Source organism: Panthera leo, chromosome B3 (assembly GCF_018350215.1).
Source record: "Panthera leo isolate Ple1 chromosome B3, P.leo_Ple1_pat1.1, whole genome shotgun sequence".
In the NCBI taxonomy this organism is placed as follows: Eukaryota; Metazoa; Chordata; class Mammalia; order Carnivora; family Felidae; genus Panthera; species Panthera leo.
The window spans coordinates 6,500,337-6,523,032 of record NC_056684.1 but is presented as its reverse complement, the minus strand read 5'-3'; the positions used below and the strand labels follow the sequence as shown (position 1 = coordinate 6,523,032).

General features: G+C 47.9%; 1 protein-coding gene across 3 annotated transcripts in view; it reads left to right on the top strand.

Annotated features, from left to right (window-relative positions):
- The window catches only part of ABHD2 (abhydrolase domain containing 2, acylglycerol lipase), a 105,232-nt gene that overhangs the window by 55,414 nt on the left and 27,122 nt on the right, over positions 1-22,696 (top strand). For all 3 annotated transcript variants that reach the window (XM_042941032.1, XM_042941035.1, XM_042941034.1), the window contains 2 exons: positions 7,335-7,510; positions 10,163-10,330. In XM_042941032.1, the coding sequence (XP_042796966.1) occupies positions 7,335-7,510; positions 10,163-10,330 (344 nt within the window). The remainder of the gene's footprint in view (positions 1-7,334; positions 7,511-10,162; positions 10,331-22,696) is intronic.

Below are 22,696 nucleotides of genomic sequence, written 5' to 3'. Positions count from 1 at the left end.
TCTGCCTCTCTTCTGCTTGTGCGCATGAGCTCTCTCTAAAATAAAAATTTTTAAAGGTTAATTTCATGTTATATGAATGTTACCTTCAAAAAAAAACAGTGGGGCAATGTGGTGAGTTGCAAAAAGTGTGCTCCTTTAAGACCGGTAAAGATTGACCAGGAGTCATAAAAACTCTCCTTGTCTAGATTTCTCCTTTAAAGAAAACAGCACACACTCATATGTGATAAACTTTGCTTTCAGAAAGATGGGAGTGTGATAAAAAATACCACTTGAGCCAAGTAGGTTGCCTGTTTGTGATCCACACTGTGTTATAGGTGAGGCAGAGGCTTCAAAGTAAATACATTTGAGAATTATGGGAAATGCTGAGTTGGGACCAAGGTTGGGAACAAAGACAGAAAGAAGAGACTTTGGAAGAACTAGCTGGGAACGTGATGGTTTGAAGAGGGTCGTGGGGTACCGAGGGCACTAACGAAGCCACTTGTAGCAAAGACAAGTCGAGCCCAAAACCTTGTTGGGAGCATTTGTCCCTTTCTGGCTGCCCAGCACCATTCTTCCTCTCCAAGGGCATTTTGGGCAAGTCCTTCTCTCCCATTATATGCAGGTAATAAATCAAGATGCACTGCTCCGCCCTCCAGAATTCCCTTCTTCTGGACACCCCACTCGTGGGGCATTGGCTCCTGGGGTGCTGCTGTATAAAGAGCACATACGTCAAGTAGCCCCAGTTTCTTTCCTAGAAGCTGGTCCTCCAGCCTCTTGTCCATTTGGTGAGCACCCCAGCATAGTCCCTTCTTTTTTTTTTTATTTAAAAAAAAAATTTTTTTTTTAACGTTTATTTATTTTTGAGACAGAGAGAGACAGAGCATGAACAGGGGAGGGGCAGAGAGAGAGGGAGACACAGAATCCGAAACAGGCTCCAGGCTCTGAGCTGTCAGCACAGAGCCCGACGTGGGCTCGAACTCACTGACCGCGAGATCGTGACCTGAGCCGAAGTTGGCCGCTTAACCGACTGAGCCACCCAGGCGCCCCGCATAGTCCCTTCTTAAGTTAGTCGGAGTTGGATTGTGTCATTTTAACCAAAACATCTTGTCTGAAACAAAAGTAAAATTAGAACCAAGGAGTAACTGCTAATGAGCATCTAGGTCACCGGACGGTACCTGCCGGAAGTAGGGGTCCAGGGCCCAGTCTCGGATGTCGTATGTATGCCAGGCCTCTGCCAGTTTGCTAGAGAGCTGCTGGGGAGAATCAGAGGGCCTGACAGCTAAGTCTGGGTTCAGTTGCTATAAAGTAGTTTGATGTACAACCAAGGAACCCACGTCCCCATGGAAAAAATCGATTGGTCACCCGCAGATTGAGGGCAAGGATCAGCATTAGTCAACTTTTTTCCGGCTCTTTTGTAAACAGCCCGGCAACCATCTGTCCTTGCTGATGTGAACTCCGTCCGTCCGAAGGCAGCGTGTGTTTGTCTGGAGGGATGTGGGTGGGAGGGAGATCTAGATTCTCCCTTACGGCCTTGCCCATTGGGCACTAGCCAGGTGTTGCTTATAAATTGATGCAGAAGATAAGGACATCCTGGCCTCTATATTTCGTTGTGGTCTAGCTTCTTTCTTAGTAACAAGCGTTTATTAACCACTGGCCACAGCACTTTGGACAAACCACCGTATGTGTTAGTACTGAGATGCAGCTTTCAGGGAGTTAGGAGTGAAACATGCCCAGATGCTAACTCTAAGAATAGCTTTTTTAAAAATGTAGAAATTAAAAAAAAAAAAAAAAAAAAGAGTAGAAATGTATGCAAATTCGTGTAGTAAAAACTGAGCATTGGAACGTGAAGCAAGCTATGAAGTTTTACTGTAGGACATAAATCCTTGAATAATATACGGATACTGCACGTTTTTTAATGGGACCAGTAAAAACTGTAAACGTGCCAATTTTACCCAAGGTAATATAGGAGTTTGGTGTGTTTCCAATTAGAAATTCCAAGTTTGTCATGAAACAGGCTAATCCTGTAATTCATCTGGAAAATAAAATGGCAAAAATCTGCCAAGAGAATTTTAAAAAAGACAAGTGAAGGGGGGGCCTGCACTGTTACTGCTCAAAATAGTCCATAAAGCTATATTCATTAAGGCAGAGTCATATTGGCATAAGAATAGACAAATAGATAGGGGCGCCTGGGTGGCTCAGTCGGTTGAGCGTCCGACTTCAGCTCAGATCATGATCTCACACTCCGTGAGTTCGAGCCCTGCATCGGGCTCTGTGCTGGCAGCTCAGAGCCTGGAGCCTGCTTTGGATTCTGTCTCCCTCTCTCTGCCCCTCCCCTGCTCATGCTGTGTCTCTTTCTGTCTCTCAGAAATAAACATTAAAAAAAATTTTTTTAACTGTAGGCATAATAAAAGGAAATATTGGGAAATGTATTTAAAATTGGGTGCTAGAATAGCTCTTTTTAAAACAAAATGCAAAACACAAAGGTTTTAACAGAAAAACCTAACAAATCGGGGCACCTGGCTATCTCAGTCGGGGGAACATGTGACTCTTGATTTCAGGGATATGGGTTTGAGCCCCACGTAAGGTGTAGAGATTACTTTAAAGACAAAAATCAGGGGCGCCCGGGTGGTTCAGTCGGTTGAGCATCCGACTTCAGCTCAGGTCATGATCTCCCAGTTGACAAGTTGGAGCCCCGCGTCGGGCTCTGCGCTGACAGCTCGGAGCCTGGAGTCTGCTTGGGATTCTGTGTCTCTTTCTCCCTCTGCCCCTCCCCCGCTCATGCTGTGTCTCTCTCTGTCTCAAAAATAAATAAACATTAAAAAAAATTTTTTTTAAACAAAAATCTTAGGCCCATCGGAGGGGCTTAGTCAGTTAAGCACTGACTCTTGACCTCAGGGTTGTGAGTTCAATCCCTATGTTGAACTTCAGCCTGGGTGTGGAGCCTACGTTAAAAAAAAAAAAAAAAAAAAGAAAGAAACCTAACAAATTTAACCACAAAATATGAAAGTTATGTAAGATAAGTGATAAAATTGAAATATACTTAAATTGGGAGAAAGCGTTTGCAACATAAAATAGACAATGACGTGCAGGGGTGACAAGAACAGTACCTATGAATGGATTGGAAAAAGATAAAAATGTAACAGAAAAATGGACAAAGGGTACAATTTACGTAAGAGAGATGTGAATGACTAATAAACATATGGATCAGGAAAATGCAAATTCAGATAAGAAAGTTGTTTTCCATAGATTGGATCAGCCTTAAGAAACACAAGTTGAAGTTAAATACCCATTTTTTGGCCCATCAGGGTGGCCCAAATGTCAAAGATTGACAAAGCTAGTTATTGATGAGGGTGAGGGAGGGAGGCACTTGCGTGCCTAACGGTTGGAAATGAGAAATTGGTCCATCTGTTTTGGAAGGCGGTACGGTGCTGCTCTTGAGTTTTAAACGCACGCAGCACTCGGTTCTGTGTCGCATCTTCTAGACGCCCTCCGTGTTGCCTCTACTCACTGGGTATTCGAGCCCTGGCTCCTTTACAACATGGTGCCAGGCTTCCAAGGAGGTGAAAGCAGAAACTGCCAGGCTTCTCTTTGAAGGGCCAGCCCCAGCCCTGCACAGCAGCCGTTCTACCACGTTCTACCAGCCTAAACTAGTCCTAGGCCAGCCCAGACTCCTGGAGGGGGCGCCCCGATGGGGAGAGTGGCTCAAGGGCCTGGGGGTAGGTGGGGTCACTGGCAGCTATATTCTCAGATTCACTATCACAAAGGTAGTTAGAATAAAGCAGCTTCCTCCTTGTACACTTCAGCAGTGTCTCTTAAGTGCTTGCTTATGTGTTTATGTGACTTTCAGAATAGTCCGTTGTTTTGGTCCACGTTTCCTGCTTGACCGAAACCACGTAACTAGTTATACCCATTCCAGTTTTTCGGTTTTTTGTGGGTTTTTTTTTTTTTCGTTTTTTCATGTGATCTGTGGATGACTTCTATAAACGGAGGAAAACACACAGCAAAACTGGGCTGTCTAAACGTCCGATTTCGTAAACTCCGGTGTTGTGTTATTGTGAAGTTAATTAAAAACAGTGTTTTAGCAGTAGATGCTATGGTGGTAGAATTAAAGATTGTGAAACGTCTACTGTGCACAACTGACCTTACGCTGAAGTGAGAAAGTCCCGGGTGATCCCGAGGCGGTCACTTATTCTCACGCACACGCGTGCACATATGCACATATACGCACATGCACACCTTCAGGATTTTCTCCCAGCCTGGTCTGAGAATGCTGCCAGATGGCCTGGGAAGGGGACAGTCACCAAGCACCACCCATGCTGCAGTCCAACTGCCATAATTATGGTGCATATCATTTTTTTAAGTACATCTGTTTCTTCTCAGATTCACTAAGTGGGTCTGTACTCTATTCATTCAGCAGCCCTTCCAAATGCTTAGGGTATGAAGCACCCTGGGGATGGGCACAACGATTTCTAAGCCTGGCTCCCGCAGGTGGTGGGGAGGAATGTGCCAGTAAAGAGCCCTGATATCAGTCGAGCCTCCTGGACGCCAGGACAGAGCTCTGCTCAGGGTGCTTCGCCAGGAGGCACAGAGAAGGGCAGCTCCCCCAGCGACCTGATTGGAAGTGAGTCTTGAAAAACAAATAGTAGGGGCGCCTGGGTGGCTCAGTGGGTTAAGCGTCCGACTTCAGCTCAGGTCATGATCTCACAGTCTGTAAGTTCGAGCCCCGTGTCAGGCTCTGTGCTGACAGCTCAGAACCTGGAGCCTGCTTTGGATGCTGTGTCTTCCTCTCTCTCTGCCCCTCCCCTGCTCATGCTCTGTCTCTCTGTCTCAAAAATAAATAAAAACATTAAAAGAAAATTAAAAAAGAAAAGAAAAACAAATTGTAGCTGGTGAGGAAAGCAACGGGTGTGCAAGGAGAAAAGGAGCGTATTCCAGGCAGAAGAAACAGCTTGGCATTTGGGATGAAAATAGCTCAGCACAAGCTCTGCCTCTTTGGAGTGGAGCCGGGCCCGTGGCTCGGGTTTATCGGAACTTACACTGAAAGGCGTAAGCAGGCAGGCACGGCGGGCCTCCTAGGCCAAGTTAGGACCCACGCGGTAGACGGGGCTGGCCAGGTTTACATATTTTGTTTTCCCTCCTCCGCTGGCAGGTGGATGCTGGAGTAAGTGGGGACGAGAGGAGAGGCTGGAGGCCACCTCAGAGAGGTAACGTGACCCTGAATCAGGAGCACAGCATCAGGATGACCGCCCGTGTCGTCATGATGTGGGCCATCTGTGAACAGCCAAGAGAAAATTGTATCTTATTCTTTTTTGTCATGTGCTGGGATTGTACTATATTCTAAACCAGATCAGAAGATAGGTATGTGAAATGTAGCCCATTCTTCTGACCTGTTAACCTCGCACAATTCTATTTTAAATTTGTATTATAAACTAAGTTTTCTTTGAACTTTCCTCTGGGAGCGACCGGGAATTTGGTTTCTTGGATCACTCCTCTCCCCGCCATGTATAACTTATTGTTCAAGTTGGTCGTCTTGAAACCCTTTATAAATTGCAGATCTAAATCTCGTGTCATGCTGAGTTGTCCAGTTGACGTTATTTTTATAAGCTTGCTTTTCGTTGCTGTCATAAGCCACTCATCTCTTATAAATGCTTCTGTCTGCTTTCCAAATGCCGTAGCCTCTGCACTAAGATTTGCACCTGTGGTGTCATGCTGGCAAATGGCTTCATGTCCTTAGGTCTTAAAATACTCTCTCCTCCCCACCCTCCCAGAGGAAGTACGTGTGGGAACTGGCTTGCGTAGGGTGATAGCGTCACTTCTCTTAAATTTCTGACTTAACGAATTCAAAACAGAAAAAGCAAATCTGGTTTCATTTAAGGAGGGCTTTTAGGATCACCTGGTGTGATAGAGAAGCTAGGCATGAATTGGGAAATAGTTTAAGGCAAACCCTTAGTAAAATGCTCACCACTGTGAGATCATACAGAGATGAAGGATGGACGTTATTACCCTGTTTTATGTTCTGTGATTCTATATAGAACACAAATCCTGGCCAAGCACCATGCCTGGGCTCAAAGCCGTGAAGGAGAAACCAGTGGCAGCTTCGGTAAAGGGAACCATCCTTACGCTGTGGTTGTGAATCATTTCTTAGTTGTAACCAGGAGCACCTTGCTTTCCTGGTAATTAACTAGTGTGTGGTTTTTGCATTTACTCCCAGAGACCAGAGTCACTGCGTGTTTTCACGAAGGACAGTTGTTAGGGTGGCGTCATGACGTAGGCTGATAAGCCTTCATCCTTCATTTAACCCGATACTTACACTGCTCTGCCCTTCCAGCACATTCTCCAGGGCACACAGTGCCCCCGACAACGCGCGCACGAGACACCTATAGGCTCTTAGGAAAGCTTGCAGCCCTTCCCAGTGTAACAGAGAGCAGCAGTTTGGCCGGTGGGGTGACCACCGTAGCTGTGGCCTGTCTTATTAGGGGAAGGCAAAGAAGTGAACATTAGTGAGTGTAGGCAGTGTGCATTCGTGTGCAGTAGTCCCTGGGCCCGTTTGAGAATGAGGCTAACCCTGTCAAGTAGCATGTGTTCAAAACGTATTACTTATTTTCTTTTTAACGTGCATTAGAGAAATAACCCATATTGAATTCCTTAACACTGTAAATTTGAAATCCTGTCTACGTAAGCATGTCCTGGTGATTCCTAGAGCTAATTTGATGCAGGATGTATTAATAAATGGGCAAAAGAGGTAAATCGTGGCAAGGTTATAAGGTAAAGAAAGTCTTGGGGCGGGGGGTGCCTGGGTGCCTCGGTTGAGCGTCTGACTTCAGCTCAGGTCATGATCTCACAGTCCATAAGTCTGTGCCGACAGCTCAGAGCCTGGAGCCTGCTTCGGATTTTGTGTCTCCCTCTCTCTCTGCCCCTCTGTTCACACTCTGTCTCTCTCTCTAAAAATAAAAACATTTTTAAAAAATTTTAAAAGAAAGAAAAAAGAAAATCTTGGGGCACCTGGGTGGCTCAGTCAGTTAAGCGGCCGACTTTGGCACAGGTCATGATCTCACTGTTCATGGGTTCGAGCCCCACGTTGGGCTCTGTGCTGACAGCTCGGAGCCTGCAGTCTGCTTCAGATTCTGTGTCTCCCTCTCTCTCTGTTGCTCTCCCGCTCATGCTCTGTCTCTCTCCGTCTCAAAAATAAATAAAACATTAAAAAAAAAACTTTTAAAGAAGGTCTCATGTATCCTTAGTATAGAGAATTTGTCTGGAAAAAAACTTAAATAGGTTGAAAGACCTGCTCAAAAATTTCTCCACGCATTGTTCAAGGAATGTGGGGATAATTGACCTCTCCTCTCCTTCTTTCTTAGATACATCCCACCGTTGATCTGGGGGAAAAGTGGGCACATCCAAACAGCCTTGTATGGGAAGATGGGAAGGGTGAGGTCGCCACACCCGTATGGGCACCGGAAGTTCATCACCATGTCCGACGGAGCCACTTCAACCTTCGACCTCTTTGAGCCCTTGGCTGAGCACTGTGTTGGAGGTGAGCTAGCGTGGGTCTGTGATTGGGCCATCACACCGGCCAGTGAGGGAGCGCGGTGGAGATCCTCATGCCAGCAAGTCACCGTCACACCTGGGGGCTGCTAGGAAGTCCCCTGAGGTCCATCACTTCGGAGCGGCCGCAGGGATTAGCTCTGTCTCATGCTTGCAACTCACCGCGCAGGGCCCGTCAGAGAACATCGTTGAGTAGTTTGTGAATCCGCTTGCGAAATACAGAAGCTGGGGGTAAGGGGTCGAGGGAGAACTTGGAGCCCAGGCCCCCCAGGACCACGCCTCTGGTTTGATGACAGCAATAAAAGCTAGACTCTTCTAAGTGCTTTAAATATCCTGGAATCTCGCTTAACCCTGGCAGCAAGGTTGGTACCTTGTTATCCTTACTTTATGGATGAGGAAACTGAGGCTCAGAGATGCAGTGCAGGCTGGTCTTATTTGTTGGGTACTCGCACATAACAGGCTCTCAGGTGCCCTCTGCTTAGCTTTCCACGGACAAAAAGCCACAACGAGGTCCATTTATGCAAGGGTGTGGGATACCCGTCTGTCAGAAGCCACCCCGACTGCCCCTGCTGCTAAAATTTCTCATCGTTCGGTCCAGCCCCCGAGTAGGGACCCATCGGAAAGGGTCCACGGTGAGGACTCATGTTAGCATGGTGGCTTCCTTTGACGGCTGCTCCTCCCGGGAGAGAGTTCTTTTGAGTTCTGAAGTACACAAGGCACCTAGTGTTTTCCAGGAGCTCGGTGACTATTTGTGAGTAAATTGCAATAAATGTGTTAAAGCACTGAGTTATTCGTAGTAACCGGAACCGCTGACTAGCCAGCGACGAAGCTTTAGTTTATGTTCCCTTTGTCTGGAATACTCGTCCCCAGACCTCCCTCCCCGTGGCCGCCTCCTTCTTGTCATCAGGTCTCACCTCAGATGTCCCCTCCCCAGGGGGACGGCCCCCTCGCTGCTGTTTCCTTCCCGTGTAAATGCACCACACCTTCCTGCTTTAGTTCTCCGCGGCACCTGCCACTCTGTCACCTTATGGGGTCCGAGCCCCGAGCGGCAGCCTCCCACTCAGCAGTCCCAGAAGGAATGAATAAATGAATGGGTTAGGAGTCCCCATTGTGTGTACACATCTCATAGCTCATCGTTCAGATATTTATTTCTCCACCGTACCATCAAATGCTTTTTTCTCTTGCTTCTAATGCTCTCGCTCCTACCAGTAAAGCACAAAATTTGATTTCACCACTCTGTTCTTCCTCCCAGGACCAACACGGAAAATTGAAAAGGGAAAACCTTTGATGTTTTGTTTACTCATTCCTGTGTATCACCCCCCGTCCCCAAAAGGGGACGGATAAAGGTGGTTCCGTATGCGTGTCCAAGAGATGCTCTAGGAAATAGCAGCCCTTTTTTTTTTTTTTTCTTTTCCATGATTTTTTTTTCCTGGCTACAAAAGGGATAAAAACTCATTTTGGAAAATTTAGATAACATAGGAATATTTTAAAAAGAAAATAAGCACCACCTAGAATCCCACCACCCAGAATTCCGTTGTTGCCATCGTGTTTCCTTCCAGTTCAAATGCGTTGTTTTTCCAAAGTCTGAACGATTATCCATTATGTTATATGTTTCTCCTGTCGTTCAAAGCCTAAAAGTCTTCAAAACCATGATCTGAACGATTAATATTCTACAATATGGTCATGCCACCGTTTAATGATTCATCCACTGTGGAGTTCACAGTTTTCTTACCGTACGTAATTCTATGGTGAGCACCCTTAACCATAAAATTTGAGGCAAGAGTCCGAGAGCTGGGGCTGCTAGGTCATGTCTGTAAAGTTCTGCACATTCAAGAAGAATTTAAAAGTTGTTTTTATCTTAACTTTTGGAAGGGACATTTATGATCAGACTTGATACCCTAGATACCACTTTCCTTTTAAAGGAACACTATGCAAAAATTTTCTTAAAAATAAAGGGAGACTGTGTATTCATGTTTTCAAGTGGGTAATTCATGCTCATGATAGAAGATCCAAAAGGTACCTATAAGATACACAGAGAAAGTATAAGTCTCTCTTCCACCCCTGCACCCCCCGCCCCAGGGCCCTCCCCAGTGGTACCCACTGTTAGGTTTCTTACGTATGACTCCAGAGCTAGTGGATGCATTTATAAACATAGATGTCTTTTTTTCCTCCACACAGATGGCAGCGTTATCATAACCGTTTTCTGCACCTTGCTTTTTTTCCACTTAATATGCTTTGGAGAGCTTGCCCTATCAGTGTATGTAAAGATGTCTCTCATCATTTTTAAGGGCTACATAATATTTCATCACTTGGATGAAATTTATCTGTCGAATCTAATAATAAGAAATGGAGATTTAAATTTTTTTTCATTTTGTCTTTCCGGTGATTGATTTGTATCCTAGTTTTCAAAAGTATCTGTCCACGGTCGGAAATTTTAAAAACTGACCCTTCGGCATAAATAGTGTGAGAAGCACTGGTGTAGACAACTCCAGCTCGAAGGGAAGGCTACTCTTCCCAGAGAAGTGCGTGAAATTCAACGCGAAGTTCCCTCCTGCTGTTTTCTCAGCCGGGGATGTGTAATGGTGGCCATTTATCCTCACCGTTTACTGGATGTGTCGGGCTCTCTTTCTTCACCCTGTAGATGACATTACCATGGTCATCTGCCCTGGAATCGCCAATCACAGCGAGAAGCAGTACATCCGCACCTTTGTCGACTACGCGCAGAAAAATGGCTACCGGTGCGCCGTGCTCAACCACCTGGGCGCCTTGCCCAACATTGAGCTGACCTCACCACGCATGTTCACCTACGGTAAGTACGGGCACGGCCAACTGGAGGCCCCCTTACTGCTGTTTGCACTCCGAGTGTGCCGTTAACTGCTTAACTAGCTTTACCTTGCTAAGTGCAGAATTTATGCCCGTCTGCGAGCGGCAGTGGGGCACATGGTGATAAGGCAGCCAGCTTGGACTGGGCATTCACGATGCCACGCTTCACATCAGCCTCTCAGATGGGCACCGTAGCCACCCCCATCTCATCCTGCCTCCTAGAGACAGAGAGCAAAACTCACAGGGGAAGGTTTTGCCCCAGGTCCCCTGCTGGCCAGTGTCAGAGCAGGGCCAGGAGCCGGACGGCCAATGCCCTTGCCCACGGTCCCATCCTCACGCTCGTTCCTCAGGACTCTGGTGACCGGCGTGCCAGGGCTGCGGTAAGGCACACGCACGACCGTGAGAAGGGAATCTGGCACACCGACAACTCATGGGATCCCAAGGTCCTTGAAGACAGGAACTGGTTCTCACACTCAGACAAAGGCTTCTGGCCTTTGGTTGAAGTCTTGCATTAGCCAAGGTTCTGTCTTCTGGACTGCCCCGGTTCTTGATTCTTATTTGAGTCTCCCTTCATGTTGTAGATGTACACATAAATAATAAACATAGAGTATAGGGGCTCCTGGATAGCTCCGTCAGTTAAACGTCCCACTCTTGGTTTCAGCTCAGGTCGTGATCTCATGGTTTCATGAGTTCCAGCCCCACGTCGGGCTCTGCGCTGGCAGCGTGGAGCTTGCTTGGGATTCTCTACCCCTCTCCCACTTTCACTGTCTCAAAACAAATAAATAAACTTAAAGAAAAAATTTTTAAACTAAAAAACCCACAAAGTATGTGTTTAAATATGTGCAAACGGGGTTGTTTATACCCAAATAAATTATTGTGTGTTTTAATGGGAAACAATTGAAAATTGCATCTATAATCTCACCATAACTGGGGCACCTGGGTGGCTCAGTTGGTTCAGTGTCCAACTTCGGCTCAGGTCACGATCTCACTGTTCATGAGTTCGAGCCCCACACGGGGCTCGCTGCTGTCTGCGCAGAACCTGCTTCAGATCCTCTGTCCCCCTCTCTCTCTGCGCCTCCCTCCCTTGTACTCTCTCTCTCAAAATTAAACGTTAAAAAAGAATAGTGATAAATAAATATAATCTCACCATAATTGTAATTTTCTATTTTTTAACTTTCCCATTCTTTTATCTGGGTACATAGTTTTTATGTAGTCGCAATCAAGGTGTGTATATGTAAGGTGACCTAATTTAAATAATCTTGTATTAGCTAACAGGTGCACAGTCATTACATTTGATCTTTGTAAGAGCTTCCCTCATAGTTTATGTAACTGTTCCTCTCTGTAGTCCCTTTAGTATATTTAGAGTTTTTCAGCATTTTTTTAAAACAATTTTTTAATGTTTACTCATTTTTTAGAGAGATTGAGAACAGAGGAGGGACAGAGAGAAACGGGGACAGAGGATCTGAAAGAGGGCTCTGCGCTGACTGCAACAAACACGACGCAGGGCTCGAACTCACAAACTGTGAGATCACGATCTGAGCCGAAGCCAGATAGATGCTCAACTGACTGAGCCACCCAGGCGCCCCTCGAGTTTTTTAGCATTTTAAATGATGATACTATAAATATCTTTCGCGTAGAATTTTTTTTTCTCTTTAATGACTACTTTGGATTAAATTTCCAAGAGTAGAATCTCAGAGTCGACATTTTTTATGTGTATTTGTACATCTTGTCAGATGGTCCTCTTAGCGAGTTTGCTCTGGTTTATGCTACTGCTGGTGATGTGTAAGGGCGCACCTGCTCTGTGCCAGCCCGGGTGCCTCATGCCCCGCAGCTTCTCTGCACTCACTCCCACAACTAAGCACACTGTGTTACAGACTTCCGTTCAACAGTTTGGTCAGTGGCTTGAAGATATAGGTGAAGGTCCAGATTTACAGATAACTCAGGCACATGGAGAATAGCGAGTGTGTGGGAGACAGGAATGGCAAAATCTGGGGCGCCTGGGTGGCTCAGTCAGTTAAGCGTTCGACCCTTGACCCTTGATTTTGGCTCAGGTCATGATCTCACAGTTGTGAGATCGAGCCCCTTGTCCAACCAACTCTGTGCTGAGAATGGAGCCTGCTTGGGATTCTCTCCCTCCCCCTCCTTCTGCCCTCGCTTATACCTCTCTCTCTCTCTCTCTCTCAAAAAAAAAAAAAAAAAAGATAAAACCAATTCTCTTTTTTAAAAATGGCAGAGGGGCGCCTGGGTGGCTCAGTCGGTTGGGCGTCCGACTTCGGCTCAGGTCATGATCTCACGGTTTGTGAGTTAGAGCCCGGAGTCGGGCTCTGTGCTAACAGCTCAGAGCCTGGAGCCTGCTTCCAATTCTGTGTCTCCCTCTCTCTGCCCTTCCCCTGTCTGTCTGTCTGTCTGTCTGTCTCTCTCTCTCTCTCTCTCTCAAAAATGAATAAACATGAAACAAATTTTTTTTCCGAATGGGCAGAACCTAACAAAAATGAGAATGACGAATGGTTATAAGGTCCTGTGCTTGGATATAAAAATCCGTCTATACAAGGTGAAGATGGGGAGGCATGGTGTGACCTCAGGACCCCAGACAGAGGCAGACTGGGGAGCGCTAACAGCAACAGTGTGCCAAAAACAAGACCAGAAATGCCAGCGGGGGCACTTACTGCGTGCGGGACCCCGTGCTGATGTCTCGCACAGATGTAATCCCTCTGATCTCCACAGCAACCAGGGAGACACTTAGCAAAATTGTGATGAAAAGGCGTCCTGTGGCGCAGAGAGGTTAAGTAATTCGGGCAAGGCACAGAGCCAGGCGGTGGGAGAGCGGAGAGGAGAGCCTGGGTCTGGCGGCCCCAGGGGCCGGGATCACGCAAGAGCTGGTAGAAGCGCCGGGTGTGGGTGGTCCGGGCCCCTGCCCCCGGGGGTGCCGTGCCAGGGGCCGTCGGGAAAGGACACTGGGTCAGGAGACATTCGCACACAAGCCGGGAGATGGGCTGAAGGAGCCGAGAAGAGTAGGCTCCGTGCTCCGCGTGGTCACAGAGCGGCCCTGCCGCTGCCTGCTGTGGCCTGGAGCAGCTCTCTAACCTCACTTCCAGATTCTTCAACAGCAAAACGGGGCTTCCAATTTTACAGTTGAACATGGGCTCCTGAGGCCTTAGCAGGCAGCCGAGTGCCCGACACGTCGTAACCATTTATTAAATGTTTGGTTTATTCTCTTTTTCAAGTACTTGAAGATCTGTTAACACGAGCGAGGGAGGGATCGGCCTGTCTGTGGCCCAGATAAAGTTCCATAGGAAGAGATGGGACTATTGGTAAACAACCCTACAACAGTGCGATGGGTGAGGCAGCGGCAAAGGGAAACCAGCTGGGAGCGCCTGGGTGGCTCAGTCCTTTAAGCGTCCGGCTTCGGCTCAGGTCATGATCTCACAGTTCGTGGGTTCGAGCCCCGCATAGGGCTCTGTGCTGCCAGCTCAGAGCCTGGAGCCTGCTTCGGATTCTGTGTCTCCCTCTCTCCGCCCCTTCCCCGCCCGCACTCTGTCTCTGTCTCTCTCAAAAATAAATAAACATTAAAAAAGAAAATGAATGAATGAAAGAAAGAAAGAAAGAAAGAAAGAAAGAAAGAAAGAAAGAAACCAGCCTGTCTCCAGAGGCAAGCTGTCATGTTGTAGAAGGAAGGATTCTTCCAGGAAAAGCATTTGAACAGGTCCTCAAGGTCACATGGGTCAGAGCATGGCGTGTCTGGGCTGGTGAGCTGAATCTCAGCAAGGGAGATCCCGGGGGTGAAGTCGGTCCATCCAGGGAGAACTCAGTCCCCACCCCCCCCCCCACACACACACACACACACAGTTACTCAAAGCCAGTTAACCCTTTCCTTTCATTTGTTGCTGTTACAGTTTGTTTCATTAGAATTTTAGAAGCAAATCCCTATTGTTTGTTAGATCGCAGTAGTTTTCCGGAAAGGCGGACGACCTACAAGATATGTTTCCTCTTCAGTTTCTCAAAAACCTTTTTTTTTTGAGAGATAGTCAGAATACACAAAATAGAGAGGATAGTAAAATGAATCCAAATAAACCCCTGTGTGCCCACCATTCGACCTCAACAATTACTAAACTTATGGCCAGGCTTGTTTCACCCGTCACCCCCTTCCTGCCGTTTCCTTCCTCTCGAAGATTATTTTGGAGCTGGTCCCAGAGAGCCCATCATTCCATCTGGGACTATTTTAGCGGATGATGCTAAGATACGCGGACTCTCTGTAAACTGTTTCAGTTTGCTAGAACTACCATAACAAATACCATAGTCTGGGTGGCCTCAACTACAGACGTTTATTTTCTCATCGTTCTGGAGGCCGGGAGTCCCAAGTTCAAGGCGTGGGCAGGCTTGGTTTCTTCTGAGCTCACGCGTTCTTCTCCTTGTCTTGTGCATTTATGTCCGTGTCTCCCCCTGTCGGTGTCCTAATCTCCTCTTCTTATAAAGACACCGGTCAGGTTGGATTAGGGCCCCTCCCAGTGACCCCGTTTTAACTTAATTACTTCTTGAAAGGCCCTTCCTGCAAGTACAGTCACATCCTAAGGCAGTGGGGGCCAGGACTTCAACACGGCTCGGCTCGTAAAATAACGTATCATACCACCATCACCCCTAAAACACCCACATTCCTTATTAGCACCTCACTTTCCCCAACTGGCTTCTTCCTTTGTTTTTCTTCCCCTTTAGTTGCTTGATTCAGGAGCCAAATCTGTCCCTGTACATTGAAGTTGGATGATAGGTTTCTTAAACCTTTTACTTATTTTCTTTAAATATTACTGCCCCTCGTGCTCTCTTTCCTTTCTCTACTTTTCAGTGGAAGAGGTCAAAGAAAGCAGAGAGGCGTCTTAAGCCTCTTTTAAATCTCCTTCCCTTCGCTTGTCATAGGCCCCCCACCATGTCGGCCTCGGGCGGGTGCCATCCAGTCCTCACTGGATGTGACGTGAAGGGGGCTCCGGATCCCAGGACGAGCTGCAGAGAGTATGCCGACACCAGGCACCGGGGGGAGGGCTGCCGATGGGGGGGTCTGGCCATGCTCTCTCCGGACGGCCCTTCTCGGGTCTTCCCTCGGCTTCTTCTTGTCATTCGGGTCTCGACATTCAGTCTCTTCTTGGAGAGCCCTTGTGGCCTGCCCTCGCCTCCTCATCCCGTCCCTCTCAGCGTCCCTGCCATGGGGGCCAGCAGTCTCTGTGCTCTGTGGTGTGATTCCCCAAGCCCAGGATCCTGCTTGGCGCCTAGAAAGTGCCCTAGAACGAGGACCCAGGTGAGGGACATGAAGTGACAGTTTGTAGGGCGGGAGTGCCAAACCACGTCTCAAACAGATGCGCCGATGGCTACGTGAGCCTTCCCTTGCGCAGGCCGCGCCTCTCTTGAGCAGATGGCGGGCCATCAAGCCACTGTGAATACTGATCTTGACCGGAGGAAAATCTAAAGAGGGTGTTAGGAGGAAGTTTTACCTCCTCAGCTCACCGCCACCCCCCCCACGCCCCCTCAGGTGTCTCTGAGAAAACGGTAGCAGACCTTTCCCCGCGGGACAGACTAACTCCGTTCCAGACCATGTAACAGAGTCCCTTGCCATTGGACATCTGAGCTGATGGGACTAGAAATTGTTAAGTACAGATCTCTCCCGAACAGGAGAATTTCCTAAATGGATACTGAGGCGTTCTCGTGACTTAGGATCCTTCACGCTGCCTTTGAAGGTTGAAGCCATTGAAGACAATCCTGAGTGACAGCGGTTCCCATTTATGTCACACTGATGAGTGCCGGGGCGCGCCGAGCACGTGTTCCTGACCGTCGCTGACGTCTGGAGGGAGGTGCTAGTGTCCTCCACAGGCTCGGGGTCACACGGCTAGGCTAGTAAGGGACGGGACCAGCCTTCGGATCGTGTGGCTCTCAACCCCGGCTCAGCACTGCCTCTGTGGTCGTGCCCGTCCTGTGTAGGATACGGTTCATCAGGGCCGCACGGGAGCAGGGAGACAGCTGCGTGTTTAAAAATTGCCCCGCTGCGGTGGCCGTGCTCATTACGGTTTGTATTAATCGCTGTCACAGGGCAGCTGCTGTGTGCCGGGCACCGTCCTAAGCCCTTGATGGGATGTATTAAATCAGCCGTCCCCCTTTTACAGATGAGGAACCCAGCAGATCACTGAGCTGCTCAGTGGGTGGTCTGGGTTTTCAACCCAGACCGTCTAGTCCGGAAGCTTATGCTTCTGAACAATGAGCCACACCGCCTGCCCGAGGGACAGACCGCCTCCTGCCGGTACGCTGGGGAGTGAGGAAAGGATTCCCGCTCACATACACTTTCGGTGTAAGGCAGAAGCGCATCCAGGGGCTTCTCAGAGCCACAGCAAAGGGCCTGGAAGGTTTGGGCCCCCCTCTTGTTCATCCAGCATCTAGAGGCTTCCGAGGGGCCAGCGTCCCTGAGAACACAGGTGGTGGGCACAGCACCTGCCCTCATGGAGCTCCCAGGCTGGTGAGGAACTGCTCACCATGAGGCGGGAAGAGCACAGGGCCACGGTCTGTCCGAGCAGTGAACGTGGAAGGACAGGGACCAGATGTGGCTTTTCAATTTTCCTGTGAGTTGTGACATCAGTCTCCCGCATCTAGCGTATCACTTAGAGAGAGATGCTCAGGAAATGCCTGCGTCAGGACAGAGCCTGTGTTTCAGAGCCCAGCAGGTGGGGGTTTGAACGCCTGGTTCACAAAGGTTGTCGAGAAAAGTCGCCATCAGTATAAAAGCGTGTAGCAAATACCAGTAAGTGGCAATGACTATTGTCTGTATGTTTTCCGTGAACCGGCCTAGAGGAGAAAAGGCGGAAATCTTAAATGAGCTCGCCTCTGCCTCAGCTTCATGCCATTGACCGCATGTCAGCTTTTGCATGTGAGACCGGTGTGAGAAGCTATGCTCGTTGAGCAGAAGATTCTTTCTGTCTCGAGCCTGGTGCAAGTTCTGACTCCGCGTACAGAAACAGCCCGGCCCGGTGGTGATCTCAAAGGATGCCGTTCTGCCTTTCTAACTGCACAACCTTCGGAGCTGGTGCCTTACCCGGTGTGGTGACCCTGGGGTGGGGCCACCGCCTCCAGCTCAGCTCTTCTGGGTGCTGTGCACAGCCAGCTCTTAGAGTCACTGTAGGCAAAGTGTTTTTATTGTAGCTCGTGCTCTTCTCGCTCTGTTTCAGCCTTTTAAAAGTTATTTTCATTCCTTTTATTTATTTAGAGAGGGAGAGTACGGCATGGGGGGGGGAGGGGCAGACCAAGAAGGAGAGAGAGAATCCCAGGCAGGCTCTGCTCTGTCGCCACACGGAGACCAAGGTGGAGCTTGATCTCATGAACCGCGATATCATGACCTGAGCCGAAATCAAGAGTCGGACCTTTAACTGAGCCACCCAGGCGCCCCAAATTATTTTCATTCTTAAAAAAAAAAAAATTCCTCACCACCTGTTGCAGTCTAGTTCATACGTTTTTTAAACTAGAAAATATTAAATTTCTTTTGTGATGAATTAAATGAATTGACATTAGCTGATCTGCCCATAAATAAAATGTGAAACTGTCAGGATGACAAGTGGGACCCGCAAGAGTGCAATTTATCAGTCTTTTAAATTTCTTACTGAGCCGGATACTTCGCGGGATCAGACCCAGGACACAGCCCTGGCATGCGGGTGAGATCAATAAATAACACTTGAAAATGCAAGAAGATATAGAAGTCTTAAAGATTTTTTGGAAGTGTATTTATTCTAAAGAGCCTAATCTTTAATTGAAACACTATAGCCGTGAACACGTTGGCTTACTCTTTATCGACTGTATTGATTTCCTACCCCAGACACTGTTTGGAATATTAAGTATTTTTGTCGGTGATGATGCAGGAGACCCATAAAAGAAGGAAGCGTTTTGCTGCATCTTTCTGTGTTTGGCTAAGTGCCTTATCCCAATCGTCCAGGATTCATGGTCAGAGCAAAGGACAACCGGATCAAGTCCACCAGCCAAGGAATGAACTAAAAACCATAATTATCCAGTGTGGTTCTTGTGACCTCTGTTTCCAAGATTGCTCTTGAAGTTGAGCCAAGTGACAAAGGGACCATGACTTTGATCTTGATTATAAGAGAGAAATTTTAGGATTTTTAAAGTCACTTCTGCATCAGGGGAAAGGAATAAAAACAACCTGACTTTGGCCCCCGTGAGGTGACTGCGTCCTTAGGATCAGGAACCTCCCGAGAACTTGTACCCATCCCTGACCAAACACGGAGCTGGCATTGTGGCACGGCAAATGGTCTCAAATGATTTAAATTGCCTTCCCTATGAGTTTAAACATGGAAGCAAGCCCTTCCCTTACTTCTAAACCCTTGAATTTCTGGCATCAGACATCAAGCGGAGAAGAGGTGTCTTCTGTTGCTTGGAGAAGGTGTTGTATAATGTCCTACTGAGTTTAATTAATACTGGGATTTCTTGGGTTGTTTTTTTTGTTTTGTTTTTGTTTTTTTTAACTATCTTTTGGAACCACAAGGTAAGGCCAGGAAACTTTGCCTTGCTTAGAAGGCAGCATTTCAACCTTAGAAGGCAGGGGAGGTCCTGTACCTAGGGTGACCATATGATTTAGCATGCCAACTTTTGAGAGTACAAGAAGACCTTACTTATGACTATGTCAGAACAAAAGACCAACTCCGGGACTCTCCCAGGCAAACTAGGATGTACGGCCACCCTGCTGTTGTTGCATGCTGTAGAGATCACCCAGGCTCCAAGCCATCTTGTCGTAAGGAGATGCAGACAGTGATTTTGGTTTTGTTTTGTTTTGTTTTGTTTTGTTTTGTTTTGTTTGAGAGAGAGAGAGAGAGAGAGAGAGAGAGAGAGAGAATCTCAAACAGGCTCCATGCTCAGCACACAGCCCAATGTGGGGCTTGATCCCATGACCCTGGGATCATGATCTGAGCCTAAATCAAGAGTCAGGTGCTCAACTGACTGAGCCACCCAGGTGCCCAGACAGTGATTTTTAAGGAACTTCCATTGTGTTTTTACTGCTCAATCGGTCTGAAGACCTTTGATTAGATCATGAGTGCAGATGTTTCCATAAGCTTCTCCCATGTACCATTTTGATTTTGGATCACATTCATGATTCCAGATTGACCAGCACGAGTTGTGTGGCCTCTGCAACCGTTGAGTGTTACCATGGCAGAAGGACACGGGAAGGTGGGAGGGAGGAGGAGGTGGGTGGAGGGAGAACGTGACAGAGAAGGTGGTGCATTTGCAGAGGCTCAAACATCTTGGAAAACCATCTGGCGAGATCATGTGCCGGGAGTCACTGCGCGTGGCGATGGTGCCGAGGGCCCAGAGTTCGGGAACGTGATGGGGGTAGAAAATACCCAGAGCAGAATTGTGGAGAAGCAGTGACGGGCTCTGTGCTTCCAGGATCAGATCTGGATACTTCACTTTCAGACAGAAAGTGAAGACAGACAGACAGAAAAGATAGTTTTAGATACCACATACCTACGGAAATAGAGCTAAAAGCGCTCACTCGTGAAAATCTTTCAGGGAGAAGGACAAGGCCAGCTCCCATGCTACGCAGAGAGGGCTCTCACTCTAATTTCTGCAGATGTTTTCCTCCCGAGTGACTCCGCTTTGCAGTGGCTTTCACAACACTGAGAAATGACAGGGGCCGCTGGCCCCAAACGCCCACCAGGAGTCACGTTGTTAGCCTGACCAGATCGTTCTCTTGGATTACACTTAGCGGGGAAGATATTCAGGTACTTCTTGCCGGTCCCCGCCACGGTCACGCTGGCCGGTAGTGTGTGCTCGAGTGCCACACGATTCAAGCCTCCTCCTTACGGCGCTGTCATTTGTGGCACACCCACCACGTTCTAGGCCCAGGCCTGGCGTGGAGAATATAACGATGACGGTGACTCAGAGTCTCCATCCACCAGGAGCCCTGAGTCTCTGCATCCCTGTCTCTGAGCCAGCTTCGTCACACTGGTGCCGCTTGGGAAATGGCTCCCGTGAAAGTAGCTTCCGGGTGGCCTCAGCTTTGTCCTTCTCCAGGGGCATGAGACTGAAGAAAAGTCCTTCTTGTTCTCAGCAGGTTGCCTTTCCCAGATGGCTTGTGGTACTCCTCTTTCTAAGGCCAGGTTAGTGGCTCGTGTTTCGTCCTGTCTTTTAAAAGCTCAACAAGATTAGATACCTAAATCTTGTTACCAATGCTAATCCCACAAGGATTAAATACATAGAACCCCATTAAAATCCTCCTGGGATGAAAAAACAGATCCTGTAGCTCTTAGAACAGTCCGGGGAGCGGCTCCCAGCCCCTGAGGATGTTTGGGAACTGTCGTCAGGTGGAAATCCCAGGAGAACCCGGTGCCTCCCAGAAGGCAGATCCTGGAGCTGGGCTGACACTGCCCTTGCCTGGGAGAGAAGGCAGCCTTTCACACAACATCCAAACAGCTTGTCCAGCATTAGGCAGGGCTGGCCCTTCATCCACATCAGATGTATTTGGATTTAATTAAATTGAGGCTCCCGAGGTGTCTCCACCATTAGCTGTAATTGCTTCTCGGTAGTGTAACAGATCTGAGTTTTGTAACTGCCGCAGTGACATCTGAACATCTGTTCTAAGTCTCAGGTAATTAGTCTCAACCTGAGTAAAGATAGACAGGCCTAGGGGGCACCTGGCTGGCTCACTCAGCGGAGCATGTGACCCTAGATCTCGGGGTCGTGAGTTAGAGCCCCACCTTGGGTGCAGGATTACATAAATAAATAAAACTTTAAAAAATTAAAACCTTTGGGGCACCTGAGTGGCTCAGTCGGTTAAGGGTCCGACTTCGGCTCAGGTCACGATCTCGAGACGTTGCATTTTGAACAGTTCTGCAATGCCGCTGCTGCTGGCCCAGGGACAACACTTTGAGAACCACTGGGCTATCTCTAGCGCTTAAATCTCACAGTGATTTAACCTCGATGCTGCTTTTCTGGTTCACTCTTTATAAGAAAGATTACCAGAGAGCACTTGATACGTGCTTTAAAGACTGGCGTTTGCCAGACCTAGAGGAGGTGCCTGGCTGTGTAGAGCAGAGACTCACCCCCTGTAGAAACCTGGCTTTGAGGAAATATGCAGAAAGCTGCTACCAGGCCGACAGCCCTGCTTCCAGAAGCTTCCAAAAGGCAGAGCAATGCCTCCACACGTGAAAGTTGCTTCCTGCAAGTGGAAGGGAAAGGAAAGTCTGAAACGGAATGGCCCAGAGACAGAGCAAGAGTATGCTTCAAAATCTGCTTTTTCGGGGACGCCTGGGTGGCTCAGTCAGTTAAGCGTCCGACTTCGGCTCAGGTCGATCTCACCGTTCGTGAGTTCGAGTCCCGCGTCAGGCTCCGTGCTGACAGCTCGGAGCCTGGAGCCTGCTTCACATTCTGTGTCTCCCTCTCTCTCTGCCCCTTCCCTGTTCATGCTGTGTCTCTCTCTGTCTCAAAACTAAATAAATATTTAAAAAAAAATTTTTTTTTAAATCTGCTTTTTCATATTTGCCTGAGCCACGGAGGTCCTTGTCCCTTATATCAGTGGTTCTCAGCCCCAGCTGCACTTGGGAAGCACCTACAGATCTTATGCGAGACCTCCCATGCCCGGGTCCCACCCCCAGATACTCTGATTTAACTAGTCTGGGGAGGACCCAAGCATTGGTGTTGTTTTACAAGATCCCTGGGTGATTCTAATGTGCCATCGGATCGACGCCATCACATCGAAGCTTTGGAGAAAATCTAGAAACCTAGATTGGCCTTTTCAAGTCTTAAGTTACAATTACTTGTTTAAAGTAATTTAAAAAAAATTTTTTTTTAATGTTTATTCATTTTTGAGAGACACAGAGACAGCATGTGAATGGGGGAAGGGCAGAGAGAGAGGGAGTCACAGAATGCGAAGCAGGCTCCAGGCTCCGAGCTGTCAGCACAGAGCCTGACGCGGGACTCGAACTCACGAACGGTGAGATCATGACCTGAGCCGAAGCTGGACGCTCAACCGACTGAGCCACCCAGGTGCCCCTTGTTTAAAGTAATTTAAACAATGGCTGAAATGGTTTGGGCAATGTTTACGTGGGTGTAAGCATGTATAAGTTCATTGTGCACTTTCCTGAGTATTATGTTATGCCTCATTAAATAAAAATAACAAAGAATAGGGCAGGGGCTCCTGGCTGACTCAGTCAGTGGAGCGTCTGACTCTTGATCTTGGGGTCATGAGTGTGAGCCCCATGTTGGGTGCAGAGATTACTTTAAAAAAAATTAGGGCGGCTTTCTGTGTATTGTTAAACAGTGGTTTTCAAGACATATATATTGTTTAAAAAAAAAAAACACAAAGTACACAGGTTATTAAATA